The following is a 17595-nucleotide window of genomic DNA, read 5'->3' on the forward strand; positions in this document are numbered from 1 at the left end:
ATTAATATTCAATCCATCATTGTGAAACTTGATTTTATTTTCTATTTACAATTAGTTCACAGATGCTAGATTTTTGTCTTTGAAGAGACATATCACAATGAGCTGTGTTGGTGGGTTTGTGCATTGGACCGGTTATATAATTGCGTTTTGAAAAATCAATGCAAACGAAATAATCACATTATTTACGAAATCTTCAACAGACACAATTTGGTGGTATTATGTGAAGGTTATGACACTGACAACCGTTGAAGTACAACTTAACAAGAGGGGATGGCCTGATTTCACAAATCTGATTAAACTTAAACGATGTAATTTGGAATATATTACACTCAATACGCGTAAATTAGTCGCTCGATTTGTTTTCTATACCATATGTGCATTCGGCTTTGATCGTGCACGAGTTGAACGGGGCTATAACCGTATACGTAGTGAAAAACGCTTTAATTGATAAATAGCTCGCAGTGCAAAAACTTAATTTAATGTAGTCTTAATGTTTTAAAAATCAAGCTTACTGGTCAGTGGCGGGTTAAAATTGGCGAGTTATACTATAAGTTTACCGTAGGCACAACAGTCCTGTCTGTCCGTCCGTCTTCGCACCTACATATATTTTCGTCCACATAACCTGACCCACTGGTGTCGTAAAGGTTTAGAAGACACTTGGAGGAAAATGTTAACTTATAGAAGGGAATGCGAGGATTATGCAAAACAAATTGTTTACTACTAGATGTCAAAGACGAGTTCAATGTTACTACAATACAACAAATCTTACTATTTTATTATTCTGATATCATGATGATAAATTCGTTGGGCTATAGTTTAACAATTTTCTGAACGTAATTATGCCCCCAGATCGAAAGATCGGGGGTATATTGTTTTTGGCCTGTCTGTCTGTCTGTCTGTCTGTCTGTCTGTCTGTCTGTCTGTCTGTCTGTCTGTCTGTCTGTCTGTCTGTCTGTCTGTCTGTCTGTCTGTCTGTCTGTCAGTCAGTCAGTCAGTCAGTCAGTCAGTCAGTCAGTCAGTCAGTCAGTCAGTCAGTCAGTCAGTCAGTCAGTCAGTCAGTCAGTCAGTCATTGTATGTGTGTGTCACAAAACGTTAACCTTGGTTTAATCCTTTATAACTTTTGCAATATTGAAGATAGCAACTTCATATTTGGCATGCATGTGTATCTCATGGAGCTGCACATTTTGAGTGGGGAAAAGTCAAGGTCAAGGTCATCCTTCAAGGTCAAAGGTCAAATATCATTGTATTTTTCGTTCCTAAAACTTTAACATTCGTTTAAGTTTGGTCATAACTTTTTGAAAATTGAATATAGCAACTTGATATATGGCATGCATGTGTATCTCATGGAGCTGCACATTTTGAGTGGCTAAAGGTCAAGGTCAAGGTCATCTTTCAAGGTCAAATGTCATATTTATTGCTTCAAAGCGGCGCAATATGGGGCATTGTGTTTCTGACAAACACATCTCTTGTTTTTTTTCTTCTGTTCAACTGTTCTTCCGTCTGTCTGTTTGTCCGTCCGAAAAACTCGAATGTTTCAATAAATGTCTTTGTATCAAGGACTTGGGATAATAAAGCAACCCCCCCCCCCCAGTGGTAGTGTTTATTTGGATAATAAAAGGCATTCAATTCGTGAATATTTTAACTTTCTTTTCCGATGCTATTGCACCAGCTTTCATTTAAAATCTTGCAAACTGTCAATTATAAGTTTATAGGGACATATTGATATAAGATTTTAAATTAAAAATCAAATTAAGTTTAGTTTTTTTTATGCTAAAAATTCTTTTCAAGAAATATTGGACGCACGACGGACAACTGATAAAGAACAAAGGCTAGTCAGAAATACTTACGTATAAATGGAAATAAAACGATTATATTACCATTAAACAATTGTAAGCAATATACTCATGATGTCTACAGAAGTATATGCATGCAACATTATAAGGGTATTATAAAATGAATACTTAAGTCAAACACATTTGTATATATATAAATACATATAGCTTGCAGAATACCACAAAAGCTATTTGATTCCCTATATCAATATGTTTTAGAATGCATAATGAGCTAATATACGCACGTACGAAATCAAACCCGAACTTGATTGTATATCCACACATACATGATAACTTCCTCATGTGTTCGTGTAATTAATATTGCCGGTATTTGTTCATGTCGTTAATGTAACAAAAACTCGAGCAAAGCGCTATTTGGAACATTGAGAGAGCTGTAACATCAAAGTGACGAAATAAGTGTGGCAATCAATCAGCATTTGTTTAGCAATAGAGATTAGGCTGTGCAGTCCGCACAGGCTAATCAGGGACGACACTTTCCGCTTGTATGGTATTTTAAGTTTCAAGGAAGTCCCTCCTTACCGAAAATCAAGTTTAGGCGGAAAGTGTCGTCCCTGATTAGCCTGTGCGAACTGCACAGGCTAATATGGGATGACACTTTACGCACATGCATTAAGACCAGTTTTCTCAGATCAAGGCTCATAATTTCTTACGCTTGCCTTAAACATGCGTGAATTTAAACGATCGATGCTTTCTCTTAACCTAGTCATTTTTCAACAGACGTCAGCCGTATAAATTAACTTTTCATTGCAGAATATGCTATGCTTAACGTTTTTTAGAAGGTTTAAACTAATTTTGTTAAAATTTAACATATGCTTTAACAGTCAAAACTATACGTGTGGCCATTTATTCATACATTTTTTTTTTCTTCTTTTTTCTTGAAAGATTGTTTTAATCGCGGACAAGTTAGCATTAAAAATACTTTTGAACCATTTTTCACTTTCGTCACATATATCTGAGTTATGCATAAAGGTTCTTCATGTCATACGTTAGTTTACGTTAAAATAAGTAATGGAATGTAATTGAGACATATTCACAATCTTTTTACACCTATTTTATGTGTCAGTGTTTTGTTCATAAGTCGTGAACTTGATGGTCCTTTTAAGCTCAACAATTTTTATACTTACATCTTAAAAACCATATCGTTGTTATACATGTCCAATAGTAACGACACTTGTGAAATAAAATTATGTGCGTAGTATTCGATTCAGGCGCTACAATTTTGCTTTTAAATGTTCAACTTTTGCTTGAATAAAGTACATTCGCTTGAGGTAAATCCAGACGAAATTTCGGAAGGGGATATAGTAATAGTCTCCGTCCGTCTGTCCGTCCGTCCTTCCGTCCGAAACTTTGTCCAGAGCATAACTCCAAATCTATTCAATGGATTTACTTTAAACTGAGAATATAAACAGATGGCAACTAGGAAAAGTGCAGTGACAAAGAACCATAACTCTACCTACCTTAGTTTTTGAATTATCTCCTTTTATATAATTTCAAAGTAAATTTAAGTCCGTAGCATAACTGTTAATCTACTATAGAGATTTATTTGAAATTTGAAATATGAACAGATGGCAAGTAGGTAAAGTGCAGTGACTATCAACCATAACTCTATCAACTTTAGTTTTTGAATTATCTCCCTTTATTAAATTTCAAAGTAAATTTTTGTCCGGAGCAAAATTCTTAATCTACTGAAGGGATTTACTTGAAACTAGAAATATAAACAGATGGCAACTAGGATAAGTGCAGTGAACATGAACCATAACTTTATCGGCCGTAGTTTTTTTAGTTTTTGTATCCGTTTTGTCCGGAGCATAACTCTAAATCTACTGAAGGGATTAACTCTAAATGTACTCAAAGGATTAACTTGAAACTTCAAGTATAGACAGATGACAACTAGGAGGAGTGCAGTGTCCAAATACCATAACTCTATCAACCTTAGTTTTTGAATTGTGTCCCTTTATTTAATTTCAAAGTAAATATTTGTCCGACGCATAACTCTAATTCTATATAAGGGATTCACTTTTCAATTTGTAACATCCCCCTTTATCTTATTTTTAAAAAAATATTTTAATATGAACACTGAGGTATTCACCGTAAAATGAATAGATGAGTTTAAGGAAAAATACAGTGATCAAAAACAGTAACTGTTTATTGTTTTCTTTTTCAATAACCTCCCTTTCTTTCATTTTCATATATTTTATTCTCTACAGCATAACTCCAACACTATATAACTAATTGATTATTGAAATATAAATAGATGACACAGGTGCCATGATTTACAAATATTATTCTACTCTCTATAAAACAAATGTTCTCATACAAGCAAACACATTTCGGCGGGGATGGCCATGTTAACATGGATCTTGTTCATAGATATAATTGTATTGATTAAAACAAGACTTTAGCACATGACAGTGTTTATAGAGTTTCAGTGCATATCGGATATTCTAAACTAGTGTAAGCTAGAAAAAGGATCTGCAACCAAGTATTTTCATTAAATGGCTGTTACAATGTCTTTGTATATACCATGAGAAAACAAGATATGCTGTACATAACATATTTATTGTTTCTGCATTATCTTTGACACGTTCTACCGATTGGATTTCGAATTGGCAAACATTTTTTTTGCAAAAGGGATAGCTTATACAGTGTAATGATGATATATGCCAATGTGTACTGCAACTACACAGCCGAAACGGAACAATGCAATCCGGAAAGGAATGTGCACGCGATTTTAACATAATGCCTTCAGTTTTCATTCGAACATAAATATCTATTTGGTTTAGTTCAACAACTAGTATGATTCTGAATAAAATGTGTTATACATTTATTAAGTATTATTAATTGTATTCCCGTATTCATTATCTTAGACTAAAATATATTTAGATTGCATATCCTGGCAAGAATAGCATGTTACATATGCTAGATTATAATGAGCTACATATGTCTTAATACCACTTGTTGTCCAGAACCGAACCATTAGTAAAACCTTTAATCTGATTAGTTCCCATCACCATTCAAACACTTGTAACGAAATAAAAATAACGATGCAGGCAGGTCATTCATCTCTTGATTTGATATTATTAGTTGTTTTCTGTTAAGAAAAACATCATTTGTAAAGAAAATAAGATATTCCTACTTTTTTATTTACATAAATTTGAAATGCATTCATGGATAAGTTGAAACGGTCTTATTATAGTATCGTATAAAATATTATTATATGTAATGCAATAAGGTTAAGACTCTTTAGTGCAACGAACACCGTGCTAATGGCCAAAAAACTTTGCACATAATCCGAATTAGAGTGAGTTAAATAAAGCGTCGTTGTCTATCTTACTTTTCCAATATTTGTAAACATTGGCAAAATAGTTCTTACGATAGAAATGTTAAAGTAGCTTTTATTATATGATACCGGATCTTTAATCAGTTGGTGCTTTATAATGTGCATTATTTTGACATAACTTTGCATAGCTAAACACCATCGATGGATGAAAAGTCGTGTTATTATGTTGAATCTGTGAACATGTTTAATATGTCACACACGTGTCGTGTTTTCATAATTATAAGTAATCACTACACTACGGAACCGCTTGAAAAATCACCTTCTAACTAAGATATTAATAAGTGACTGTAGTGTAACGGTTATCAATAAAGCAATAAATCGTGTAATTGCTGTCGTTTTGTAAAATTGAAGAAAATACGCGAAAACCAAAACAGCAAAAGTCTGCGCTATTGTTAGAAAATAACACAAAATAAATATATTTTGATTATGTTTTGTTTTTATACAAAACCAAAAAGTTTCACCAGTTCGCGTATTTGCCCAGTCCCTGTGATCTTTTATTATTGCCCAGTCCCTGTGATCAGTTATTAATTGAAAGAATTAGCTTTGCATTATTGGCAATAAATGTTGTAGTAAATGTAATAGGCACGAATGCAATACTTATTTAGACTAATTTACACAAAAAATCACCACTATGCAAGATATTCTGACAACAAAATAAATACATTGATCCGTAAAATAACTTTTCCTCCCATAAGCGAAAAAAAACGTATTACATACGAGTCGCCGCACTTCAGTGCGACGCCAACAATAGTTGGTGTAAAACGTATTACATACGAGTCGCCGCACTTCAGTGCGACGCCAACAATAGTTGGTGTAAGCCTGTACGTTTGTTATAGTGATTGTTTTTTGTTTTGGATTAAGAAATGAAACATAGAGTAATGAAAGCACAGTCTTGTGGATTGTCGTCACTCATTTGTTATTAAGTCCCCAACTGTTAAATACGATATGTTTGATACTAGACGGTTGTTATACGTTATTAGAAGCACTTTCTTAAAAATAATAATGATTTAATTTGAATTTGAATTTATAAATACACTTCCCAATGTGTTTAAGGTTTCTCCAATCTTGTAATCACTACCATTTCCCTTCGAAAACATATTCTCTGATTGTTCATTGAATGCAAGTACTGTAACATTCCTTCAGCTGAATCAAGGTTTTATACTTAAGATATATATATTCTGTAAATGATGTATATAACAGCATGTGCTGATTTCTTTGCACTGAAATCATAAAGCCACGGAATTCTGTAAGTCTTACATAGCCCTTTTGTGAGTTGCTTGTTTACCAGAAATCGAGGGGAATTGTTACTGCATTTACCCACGTATAATTATGCAAGTTATGATTTTCTCACAGAGTGTGTTAATTATGAATTAATTATACTTCTACCTTAAAACAAAACTTATGCAATATGTTTTTCATTCGTGCTATTATTTTGCTTGATAACCGGTGGTTTACATTTGGTTAAATCTTACCAATAGTATTACAGCATTTTAAACAACTACAACACACACGCTGGCTTTCACTGTTAAAATAAAGACGACAAGGGGCAATGAGGAAAACGAAAGCATGTTGATAAAAGGAGATGATCATGACATTTTGAAGGTTTTGGGGTTTGACATGTAAGCTGTTTATCATTTCATTAGGAGATGATCATGACATTTGGAATGTTTTGGGGTTTGACATGTATGCTGTTTATCATTTCATTCAGACAAGTGATACATCATGCACATGCACGTGATGTTCTGCTGTTAGCTTTAGTTTCATGCAAATGCGCTTTTAACCATCTTACTACGAGACTACAAAACCATTGACGTGCACCCATCTTCTTAAATTAGGCAGAAAGCAAACACAGACTGCGTTATCAAATTATGTTTTTATATCAACGGGAATATTGGATAGCAAAAGATAAGAGTAACTGAGTGATCGCAAGTTGAACGCAAACTCTAAAGAATGGAAACTATTTGTATATGACCTTATCATTTATTTAATTGCGTTCTGGTTTAATATAGTAGCTATAGATATGAATTGCTTTGAAGTATTATTTCAGTAAAGCTGTCAATTTCTATGACGATTGGTAAATTGTGAAATACGTATACAATTTTTCCATATTAAGAGAATCACAGAACAATTTTAGGTGTTATTTTCACACTTTGTTAGCATAGTTTGAGTTAAATAGTACCAGTTAAGCCTTTGATATATTGTTTACATTACAATTCCATTACCTTAACCTTGGATGAACGGACATTGAAATAGCGCGCGCGAAATATCATCTAATAAACTGGACTATGTTATGATTAACTGGAGTTTCGCGTTCATTCCCTTACCATAAACATATTCTGAATTACTGTTTAAGCGTGATACTATTTACGTTATGTCTAATTAGGGAGAAACTACTTGTAAGAGCCACCTAAAGACGATGTCAGAAATTAAGTCCACAAAGTGGTCTCCCCTGAAACTATCCTTTTCCGCCATTACGGTGCTCCCTAGTCAATATCGCCGAAATCACGAAAGCTTATCCAGCCACTATGCCTTACGAAAACTGTAGGGGCAGACAATGTGTCGTAGTTGAGTGCAGCAATAACCAGAGAGACCTGACTATGATTTGATTCGCTGATGAACGGAATAAAAATGATCGATGTAGCCCATTGGCCTCTCGATTCGATATGGTCGCATTTTCCATTCGATTCGATATGGTTGTACTTGTGTCGTTTGAAATTAGGTTCTATCAATGTCACTGCTTAAACCTTTGCTTTCTACGGTAACCATTTGCACATTTACACGTATTTGTGTAACTCTTTAAAGGGACCGTCAATCGAGATTGAAGAACAAAGAAAAGTCCTAAAATACCGTATTTTAAAGTGACATTTCGCGCGACATTCACATTTTTTACCCAAGCTGGGGGACGGGGGGGGGGGGGGGATTAATTTGACAGGCTTAAAGCTTTACCCACCTGTCTTTAAAATATTGGAATTACCAAGCTCTTTGTTATGACATTTTTAAAGATGAGTAGATCAATAGCGCATTTTAAGCTTTAGTGGTTTCAAGTGCGTGTTAAGAACTTTGCCAGAAATATTTTTAGTTACAATAATAAACCAATGTAAACAAACTCAAGTGCTGTAATCACCGAGCTTTCAAAGGTATTGTTTATTTACAAGGAAAACTCGAAGAATATAGTTGATCTATTGAGGTAAACGCAAAACAATATAAATAAAAATCAAATGAAAGTAGACTTATGAGAAGTTAAATGTATTCAATATGCTATTCCATGTTGAAATCTTGAGAAGAAACACTTGTTGCTACTATTGCGTCGTTGTTTGGTGAGGTTAACATATTATATATTCCTATCTGCAGTTATCTGCTTATTGATTAGATTGCACGAAAAAGACAAGGAAAAGTTAAAAGTTAAAACTACTACTACTACTTCTACAACAACTACTACACCAACGACTACTACTTCTACTACTACTACTACTACTACTACTACTACTACTACTACTACTACTACTACTACTACTACTACTACTACTACTACTACTACTACTACTACTACTACTACTACTACTTCTACTACTACTACTACGACTACTACTACAACAACAACTACTACTACAACAACAACAACTACTACTATAACAACTACTACTACTACTATTACAACAACAACTACTACAACAACAACACAACAACAACAACTAAAACAACAACTACTACTACTTCTACTACTACTACTACTACTACTACTACTACTACTACTACCGCTACTACTACTACTACTACTACTACTACTACTACTACTACTACTACTACTACTACTATTGCTGATGTTGCTGCTGCTGCTACTGCTACTACTACTACTGCTACTACTACTACTACTACTACTACTACTACTACTACTACTACTACTACTACTACTACTACTACTACTACTGCTGATGTTGCTGCTGCTGCTGCTGCTGCTACTACTACTACAACTACTACTACTACTACTACTACGACTACTACTACTACTACTACTACTACTACTACTACTGCTACTACTACTACTACTACTACTACTACTGCTGATGTTGCTGCTGCTGCTGCTGCTACTACTACTACTACTACTACTACTATTACTACTACTGCTGATGTTGCTGCTGCTACTGCTGCTACTACTACTACTACTACTACTACTACTACTACTACTACTACTACTACTACTACTACTACTACTACTACTACTACTACTACTACTACCACCCCACCACTTCTACTACTACTAGTTCTGCTGCTGCTTCTACTACTACTACTACTACTACTACTACTACTACTACTACTACTACTACAACTACTACTACTACTACTACTACTACTACTACTACTACTACTACTACTACTACTACTACTACTACTACTACTACTGCTGCTGCTGCTACTTATACTACTACTTTTACATGGCCGTGCATGTTTTCCTTAGAAAGCGAGCAAAATATGCTATATCACATAATGCTTTCTCGTTATGAGGCATGTGGCGCGAACAAGATAAGATCTGCAGTTGTTATCGCCTGACTTTATGGGAGTGTGGAACTTCTATTGACCCTGTAATACAGTCATGCCCACGCGGTATCTGGCCCATGCTAGATTTCGTTCACTGTCTTGGCAAGTTGTTGATTGTGTAAATTATCACACATATTCAATGTTTGCAAGATGGCATGTCAATCAGGTGTATTTATGTTCTTTTAAATTACACATATGATATAACATATGCAATCAACCTAGACACTAATGCTTACGATAACAATTTACACATTTGTATACAAATACTAGGTTGATAAAAGTTTCGTTCGGGGCAGTTCATTAGTAATACCAAGTTAACGAAGTGACTGTTTACGAAATAGCCCTGTACTCGTAAGGGCCTTTTAATTACACTGCCTCCTGTAATTATTGATCAAGATAGGGTAATTGCTATTTGACACACCATCTTTGTCATTGCGTTTACATGTTTATTCACATTGAAGTCAAACATAATTATAACCATCTATTAACTATGGGAAAATATATATAGATTTAATTCATGTATCGATCTCGTCGTCTCTCTGGACCTTGTTTAAATATACATGCAAGTATACGTATACCCACATTACAGCGTTGATAAGTTCAAAATCCTGATTGTACAATATAATGGCCTCATGGGGTTGCCCTATCAATGCGCGTGTACATGTGAAGGTCGTGTCTATCCGAATAATGTAAATACTACTTGAGAAAGGGAAAACATAGATTAATGTCATTTTCCTTTCTTGCGTAATATCAATTGAATTTGTTGTTTAAGCTTAGATTAATGATTCGTATGTTACTTCAAAATGTAACTTATGACTAGTAGTTGATATAAAACAAGCCACATTTTCAGTTCAAGAAAAAAGATCGATGAAACAATATCTCACATGCACGTTTATATAAACCTTACACAAACAGTATAGTGTCATATCGACTTCTCAAGCATTCTAGATCAGCAGTGTTCATCATTCATATTTAAATTGAAGAGACGATCTGCATATTCACATACATACAAGCTTTATATCAATTGCAATACCAAACAACCATCCAAACTTATACCATTTTGTATCTTTGCATTTATGGTAAAAACCGAGTGCTCTACAGCGACTATGCAAGCATAAACTTTGAATATGCAAATGAGTCGAGCTTTGTGAAAAGGGGATTGATGCATGCACGTAAAGTGTCGTCCAAGATTATCATGTGCAGTCCGCACAGGCTTATAAAGAACGACACTTTCTGCTTTCATGATATTTTCTGTTTAAGGAAAATATCTTCTAAGCGAAAATCCAGTTTAGGCGGAAAGTGTCGTCCCTGATTAGCCTGTGTGGACTGCACAGGCTGCTCTGGGACGACACTTTACGCATATGCATAAACTCCCTTTTCACAGAGCACGGCTAAAATATATTGGTTTCGTGCAGTCGACAGTCAGCGGATGTTTCGCCGCATCAAATATTATATAAATATAAATACAGAATTATATATTTTGTTTTAAACTAAACATGTTTTATTTCTCGTTATTGGAGTATGAGTATGTATCCATTTTTTTCGAACAAATTTATAACCATGCGAACACTTAATTACAGGTGTTCAATTTTGTTTTAACCAAATGCTGTTTTGCTTAAGAATACAGACTATATCATCTAGGGAGGCTAAATACTGAATCAATATAGTACAAAGCATGCCATAATGATCTGAGATGTTTTGTCGTGACTAACGTGAATATGTATATACACGTTGTTAACTTTTTTTAATAGATGTACACATAGGATTCGGTTAAAAACAAAGATATTCGCTCAATGTATTAGTGTATGACCTTAGGGATAAATGACTGGACATGCATCAGCCTTATCTTACTACACATGCATGCACCGTGTGATGAAACCCCAGCACTCCAACACAGAATATTTTATGGATATACCTCAACCACAGGGTAAATGTCTAGTCTTTACTGAAGATATCCTTCATTTGCTGTTAGACATGGAGTACGTCTGTACACGTTCGGCAGGTTGAGATCTAAAGATTAAACGTTATTTAACGTTGAAAAATAAAGTGAAAAATGTTCGGCTATTTGTGATGGTTTGGAGATGTTACTTTAAAGAGGTTTACAATTTAAAAATATGGTGCAATTTATTTATTTAGGTGTTATGGATATCGGTATTTGCCTTTTTCTTCATTTGGTACTATTCTGAAAGATTTAAATGTTTAACATGAACATCGCTGGATAAAAAAAACTCGTATGGGGCACGTTTAAAATGCACACTTAAATGCGGTTATGCAAATCGCCTATTGTGTTTCAAGTGCTAACATCTGCAAGGTGGAACGTTCAGAACAAATTTCAATGAAGTGTATTTCAAATATAGGCGATGTGGTTCGCAATTTAATCAGCACAAAATAAAAACATTGTTCGCTTGCATTCATTAGAAGGAAGTGGGACATTGACACTGCGTTGAGTGACACTCTGGAATGCGGCAGTGATTAAATGGCTAGACAATAGGACATTAATCTGGTGGGGAAATATAGTGTAATGTCAATCACCAGTGTATTAATAGTGTTGTTGCACACTCTTAAGTGTACCCATGTGAAACGAGCATAAATAGCTGGAGCTGATTACTATATATTGCTTTTTTACATCGGATATTGCATTTCTCGTTTAGTTGTTTGTGTCGAGATAAATTAAAATACATTCCCGGTTATTCTATTTTGATAGTTGAATGTCTTTCGAGGGCTGTATATATATGCTCTATATTCTGTGCGCATCAAAACTATTAACTTTAACATCCCGGCTTGTTTCATTGAATTTAGTTATGTGTTGCTTTCACGTGGATTGGATTACTTCACTGATTGATCTTCTAAACGAGCAAGCGAAGTCTATATGATATTAAACTCAATATAAAATAAACACCGGAGCTGAGTGTATGTCATTTTAACGCGAATTTACAGAGGACGTTCACCCAAGATAAAACACAATTCTTAAATATTTTAACACAACTTGATTTTCGTCGACATGGATTATATTATAGAGTAAAACGAAGCAACGCCATAACAGGCAACTATTAAACGATTTTGAAGATAAATAAAGTTGTTCTTTAAACGATTAAGTCAGGTCAAAGGAACGATTATTAGAGTGTCATTGAGTTGTTATAACTGTAGAAGACGACGTATTATAAAGAGGTTGCTAAATGAAAGAACAGGACATGACTTCTAATGGTGGAAAAAACAAGGCGGTGGAAAGTAAAATATGTATCCTAGGGGGCCCCGGGGTGGGGAAATCAGGTATGTATTATGATTAATTATGTTACTTTGTGTATGCATTATTGACATGTATTTATACATTTATTTACAAAAAGTCCTACATCTCAAAACATATGTGTCCGATATATGCATATATGAGTCGTGTTCTGAGAAAACTGGGCATAATGCATGTGCGTAAAGTGTGTCCCAAATTAGCCTGTGCGAACTGCACAGGCTAATAAGGGACGACACTTTCCGCCTAAATTGGATTTTTGCTAAGAAGATACTCCATTTAAACGGAAAATATCATTAAAGCGGAGAGTGTCGTCCCTGATTAGCCTGTGCGGACTGCACAGGTTAATCTTGGACGACACTTTACGCACATGCATTATGCCCAGTTTTCTCAGAACGCGACTCATATGATCACTCGGTTGGTAAATCTTGATATGCAACCTTATAATTAAGATCAAAGATAAGACGTCGCTCAATGCAGCAAATATGTAAATATCTGCACAGCTTCGTGAAAGTTGAGCTTTAGCAATAAATTTATGATAATTAAGAAAGCTAGACTTCTAAAAATAAACAAAATAATAAATACGAAATGTAGACGCTACGTATTTTCTAAATATAAACATCTGACGATTATTTGATATACGTACACAACAATTCTTAAGTATTACAAACTGTGCAGCTCATGGCATTGGGCAATAAAAAACAATTTGCATATTCATACAAAACAAGAAAATGAATTCTTAAGCATCGGAAACTTTGCAACTGATGACCTTGGACAGTAAAAACAATTTGCATATTCAAACGTGGTAATGAAATCTAGTGTCATGGTCAAAGATCATTCGCCATAACAACCTCCTCTATCAGAAACTCTAATTCTGACTTCAAACTTAATTGTGTTCGCTAATATCAGCCTCTAGAAAAGTATTTTTTTCATAAAATTGGCAACGCATTAATATCCACACACCAACATTTGAAATATCTTTTCATTGACATAGGCCGTACTGCATGTATCCAACTATTGTAAAACAAGAGTTTCATTCACATTTTACACCCGAAATCTTGTTTAAATATGGCATATATGATAATAACATGTTTATCTTGGTCATGACATCGGTTTTTATAGTTTCGAAGTATTTTGACAATAAAAATTAAATCCCCTTCTTTTCAATTAGACAAAGCTCAACCATATGCCCTATTAAACCAAGTTAACCTGCTGGGAATGCATGTCAAAATAGCAATCACTGTAGTGGATAAGAAGTTGTAAACAACATAAACAAACACTTTATAAAACAACGTATTTTATTTATCTTCATCTATGTATTAATTTTTTTTTTTTAATTTTAGCTAAAATAATATAGCTTGTTCCATTATATGTTGCAAACACATTTTGCCATACAGCACATGTAATAAAACATTTAGATTATCCATCTGTATCCTATTTTCCAGTACTTAACCATTAAGTGTTCCGATATATGTTTTCTTTCAATAGTGCTTGTTCACGCTGAAATATTCTTTCGTGATGTGTGAGCAATCTGCGCAATCCATATTTCGAAAACACAGTTTTCCTTCTTGAAGTCCTGCAAGAAATAAATTCCACTTTTAGATAGCACTGGGAATTATATTGTGTTTTTCTTTCTTTTCAGCTCTTGTAGTTCGGTTTCTCACGAGGCGATTTATCTGGGAGTACGACCCAACTCTTGGTAAGACATGTGACCCTGCCAGTGGGTCTGCCAAAGCTAAAACACGCTCAATGTGCACCATTGTTTGATTATGGCTACTGTTTTATGATTGTGATAAGGTCTGATCGAGACCCACGTTTTACAGCGGTTACAGTGGTTTACACAATACTCATTTAAAATGACTTTAAACGAAAACTCATGAGAGTTGTTTTTGGCAGATTTTGTGATATTTTTGTAAATAACAACTTTCTATTTACTATAGGACGATGCAATTTAAACACATAAAATATCGCATTTTCTTTTTATTCCAATGTATGTACCACCTGATAACAGTGTATTGTAAAAATGGTCCCTATTGCTATAGCTTTTTCTCATAAAAAATGTACGCAGGAGTCATACTTTGGTTGTAATAATAAGAAGCTTATAAAATCTTAAGTCATGAAGAGTTGAATGTCTACCAAAAGAAAATGTCATACCAACAAAAAAATCAACACTTATGTAAAAATCACAAATTGGAATACATAAGCTAATAAGCGTTATTTCAAATTGAATACAAGTCTTACAGGTAACACAGTTTTGAAAGTCGCGCTATGACAACCAAACAACACAAAAACTGTCAATTGGTAAAATTGCTTCTTTACAATCATACATTACTTACGTCTGTAATGCGTTTTAGCTCTGAATTGACGGAAAACTTAGATTATGAAAACTTATAGATCATACGTGGTGTATTTGATATGCCTTCAGAATGCACATACAAGCACCAGACGACAATCGACGACGAGCCCGTTGCTATGGAGATATTGGACACCGCGGGGCAGGTAGGGTTCATTTGTACAAACATTGAATCGAACAAAAATCCGATCAAAACATGGCTGAAAACTGAATGTATGGTACACACATTGTTTGAAGCATTCAAATAATTACAAAAATTAATGTTTTGCTAGTAAAGTTTTTGAAAGCATTTGTTTCTCTGACTTTAAGACTTCATCTCAAAGGCCTTCACAAATCTAAAACAAATTATTTATAAAAACACTACTATCAATTTTTTGGTATTGCATGTTGTTTTATTTGTACATGTATTAATGTTATATATGTTATATTATCGGTATTGTTCTTTAACAATCATTATGCATCATCTGAAGAAGAGGTGGTATGGTTCTCTCTGCCTGTTGGAAGGTCGGTCGATAAGTACTATCTATGTCTAGAGGATGCTTCGATCTTTGCAATCCTCATTTATATGATTGTTACTTGGGATGAAAGAAAGACGTCTGTCGGGTTGTACGTCAAAAGTTGACAATACATGGAATAGGGGCTTTAAGCATTGTACATTAGTCAGTTAAAGTACCGTTATTACCCTTGATAACAATAACCTAAGCAGACGTGTCGAAACACTATACACAGTGTAGACATGGTATAGATATATAACGGTTTTGCAATTAGTATATGCGTTCAACCATTTAAATGTATCCTCTTCACGAGGGTGTTTGCACAAAAACATGTTTGCGTCTGTTAGTTTAACAATATATGGCTTTTCATCGCAGTGTGATTAATAAGAGGAGAGATAATTAGCATCTCTTGTTACCTGTAAAAGAAGAGGTTGTTTAGAATTACGCTGTAAATTGTTGTTAAATGCGGAATACATTACGCAATACAATACGCGTTTTCATGATCTCGTCCGTGTAACCTTAACACCTGCCAAGCTCATGGTGTGTTGTCATCGCTCCATCTTCCCTACACTGTACCTTATTCCTTAAAACCAGTAAAACTTTTCCAATATTCTGATAAGTATATATCGTTTTGTGAATAAGCGTGCATAAATATTCAAATGCAATCTACAGTTATGTTAGAATAATCATGTACATTGTTGATTTCTTATAAGTATCAAAATATTAACTATTGAGCTTTATTACAAATAGCATTTCCGCGTGTATTGGCCTCCATAGGCATGTAAAAGTAATTGTACGATCTGAAAACGTATAATGTCCATATGAAGGTCTGGAATACACATAAGCATTATCTATTTCAGGTATATGAACGTGTTTATAACATCACCTTATATCTTGCAGCTTAGCGTTGGTCATGATTATCCCAAGTCCTTTATATAAGTTGTACATACAAACTAGACAGTAACTGGAACAGTTTTCAATATGTTAGAGTATGGTATTTAGAACAGATCGGTCTAGTTTTATCACATACATTTCATCGTAAACTTGATATTTTTGCAACTACCCCTGGTGATTGGATAATTTTTTTATTTCAAAGTTTGTAAGACAGACAAGATCAAAGTGCCAATCTTTAAAAAGTGGGAAACCCTAACTCCAACTGTGTACTTTTAGGAATGGACACTTCACAGAGAGGGTCACGTGCGATGGGCTGACGGATTCGTGCTGGTATACGCCGTTAACGACAGGAACAGCTTTGAAGAAGTAGTAAACATTAAACAGAGCTTGGATGAAATAAAAAAGACTAATGTGCAATGCGTTCTCGTTGGTAATAAAATTGACCTTCTTCACGAGGTGCGCGTGCCGTACACAGAAGGTGAAAGATTAGCGAATGACTGGGCATGCGCGTTTTTTGAGACTTCGGCTTCCGATGGAGGAGACGAAATTTACGAACTTTTCCACGAACTTCATCGAGAAATTCGCCGACGTAAAATGTTAGAAAATAAACCAAGACGACGAAGCTCCGCCCATCAAATGAGAAATGTTTTTACTAAAATGTTTAAGACTCAAACTAGCAAAGTTTCGAGCCCTAGCTGAAACGGGTCAAGTGGCACCTGAATGGAAGAAATATCATTTTAAACATTTTAAATTGTTTACAACGTGTTAGTGAATGCATTTAACTATGTTGTGCAAGATATGATTCTGCATTAAAAAAAGAATGCACATTATAGCACAAGTTTTTTTCTTTGATTTGATGTTTTATCTTGTTAAAATATACCGA

General features: G+C 34.5%; 3 protein-coding genes across 4 annotated transcripts in view; 2 read left to right on the top strand and 1 right to left on the bottom strand.

Moving 5' to 3' along the window:
• Positions 1 to 17595, bottom strand: part of LOC127836674 (ras-related GTP-binding protein A) — a 378726-nt gene that overhangs the window by 4463 nt on the left and 356668 nt on the right. The window lies entirely within an intron of this gene.
• LOC127836780 (ras-related and estrogen-regulated growth inhibitor-like) lies at positions 11537 to 17544 on the top strand. 2 transcript variants are annotated; one of them, XM_052363403.1, is made up of 4 exons: positions 11537 to 11657; positions 14614 to 14670; positions 15397 to 15470; positions 16989 to 17544. In XM_052363403.1, the coding sequence occupies exons 1-4, from the start codon at positions 11552 to 11554 to the stop codon at positions 17409 to 17411; spliced, it is 660 nt and encodes a 219-aa protein (XP_052219363.1). In that variant the 5' UTR covers positions 11537 to 11551; the 3' UTR covers positions 17412 to 17544. The 2 variants fall into 2 exon arrangements, with proteins under 2 accessions (XP_052219363.1, XP_052219364.1); XM_052363404.1 differs by lacking the exon at positions 11537 to 11657 and adding an exon at positions 11822 to 13000.
• LOC127836806 (ras-related and estrogen-regulated growth inhibitor-like) overlaps positions 11691 to 17595 on the top strand; it is a 62839-nt gene continuing 56934 nt past the window's right edge. Inside the window, exon 1 of the mRNA XM_052363407.1 lies at positions 11691 to 11827. The gene's annotated coding sequence lies outside the window, so the exon portion shown is untranslated. The remainder of the gene's footprint in view (positions 11828 to 17595) is intronic.

The sequence above is a fragment of the Dreissena polymorpha genome, chromosome 1, assembly GCF_020536995.1.
Source record: "Dreissena polymorpha isolate Duluth1 chromosome 1, UMN_Dpol_1.0, whole genome shotgun sequence".
Classification (NCBI taxonomy): domain Eukaryota; kingdom Metazoa; phylum Mollusca; class Bivalvia; order Myida; family Dreissenidae; genus Dreissena; species Dreissena polymorpha.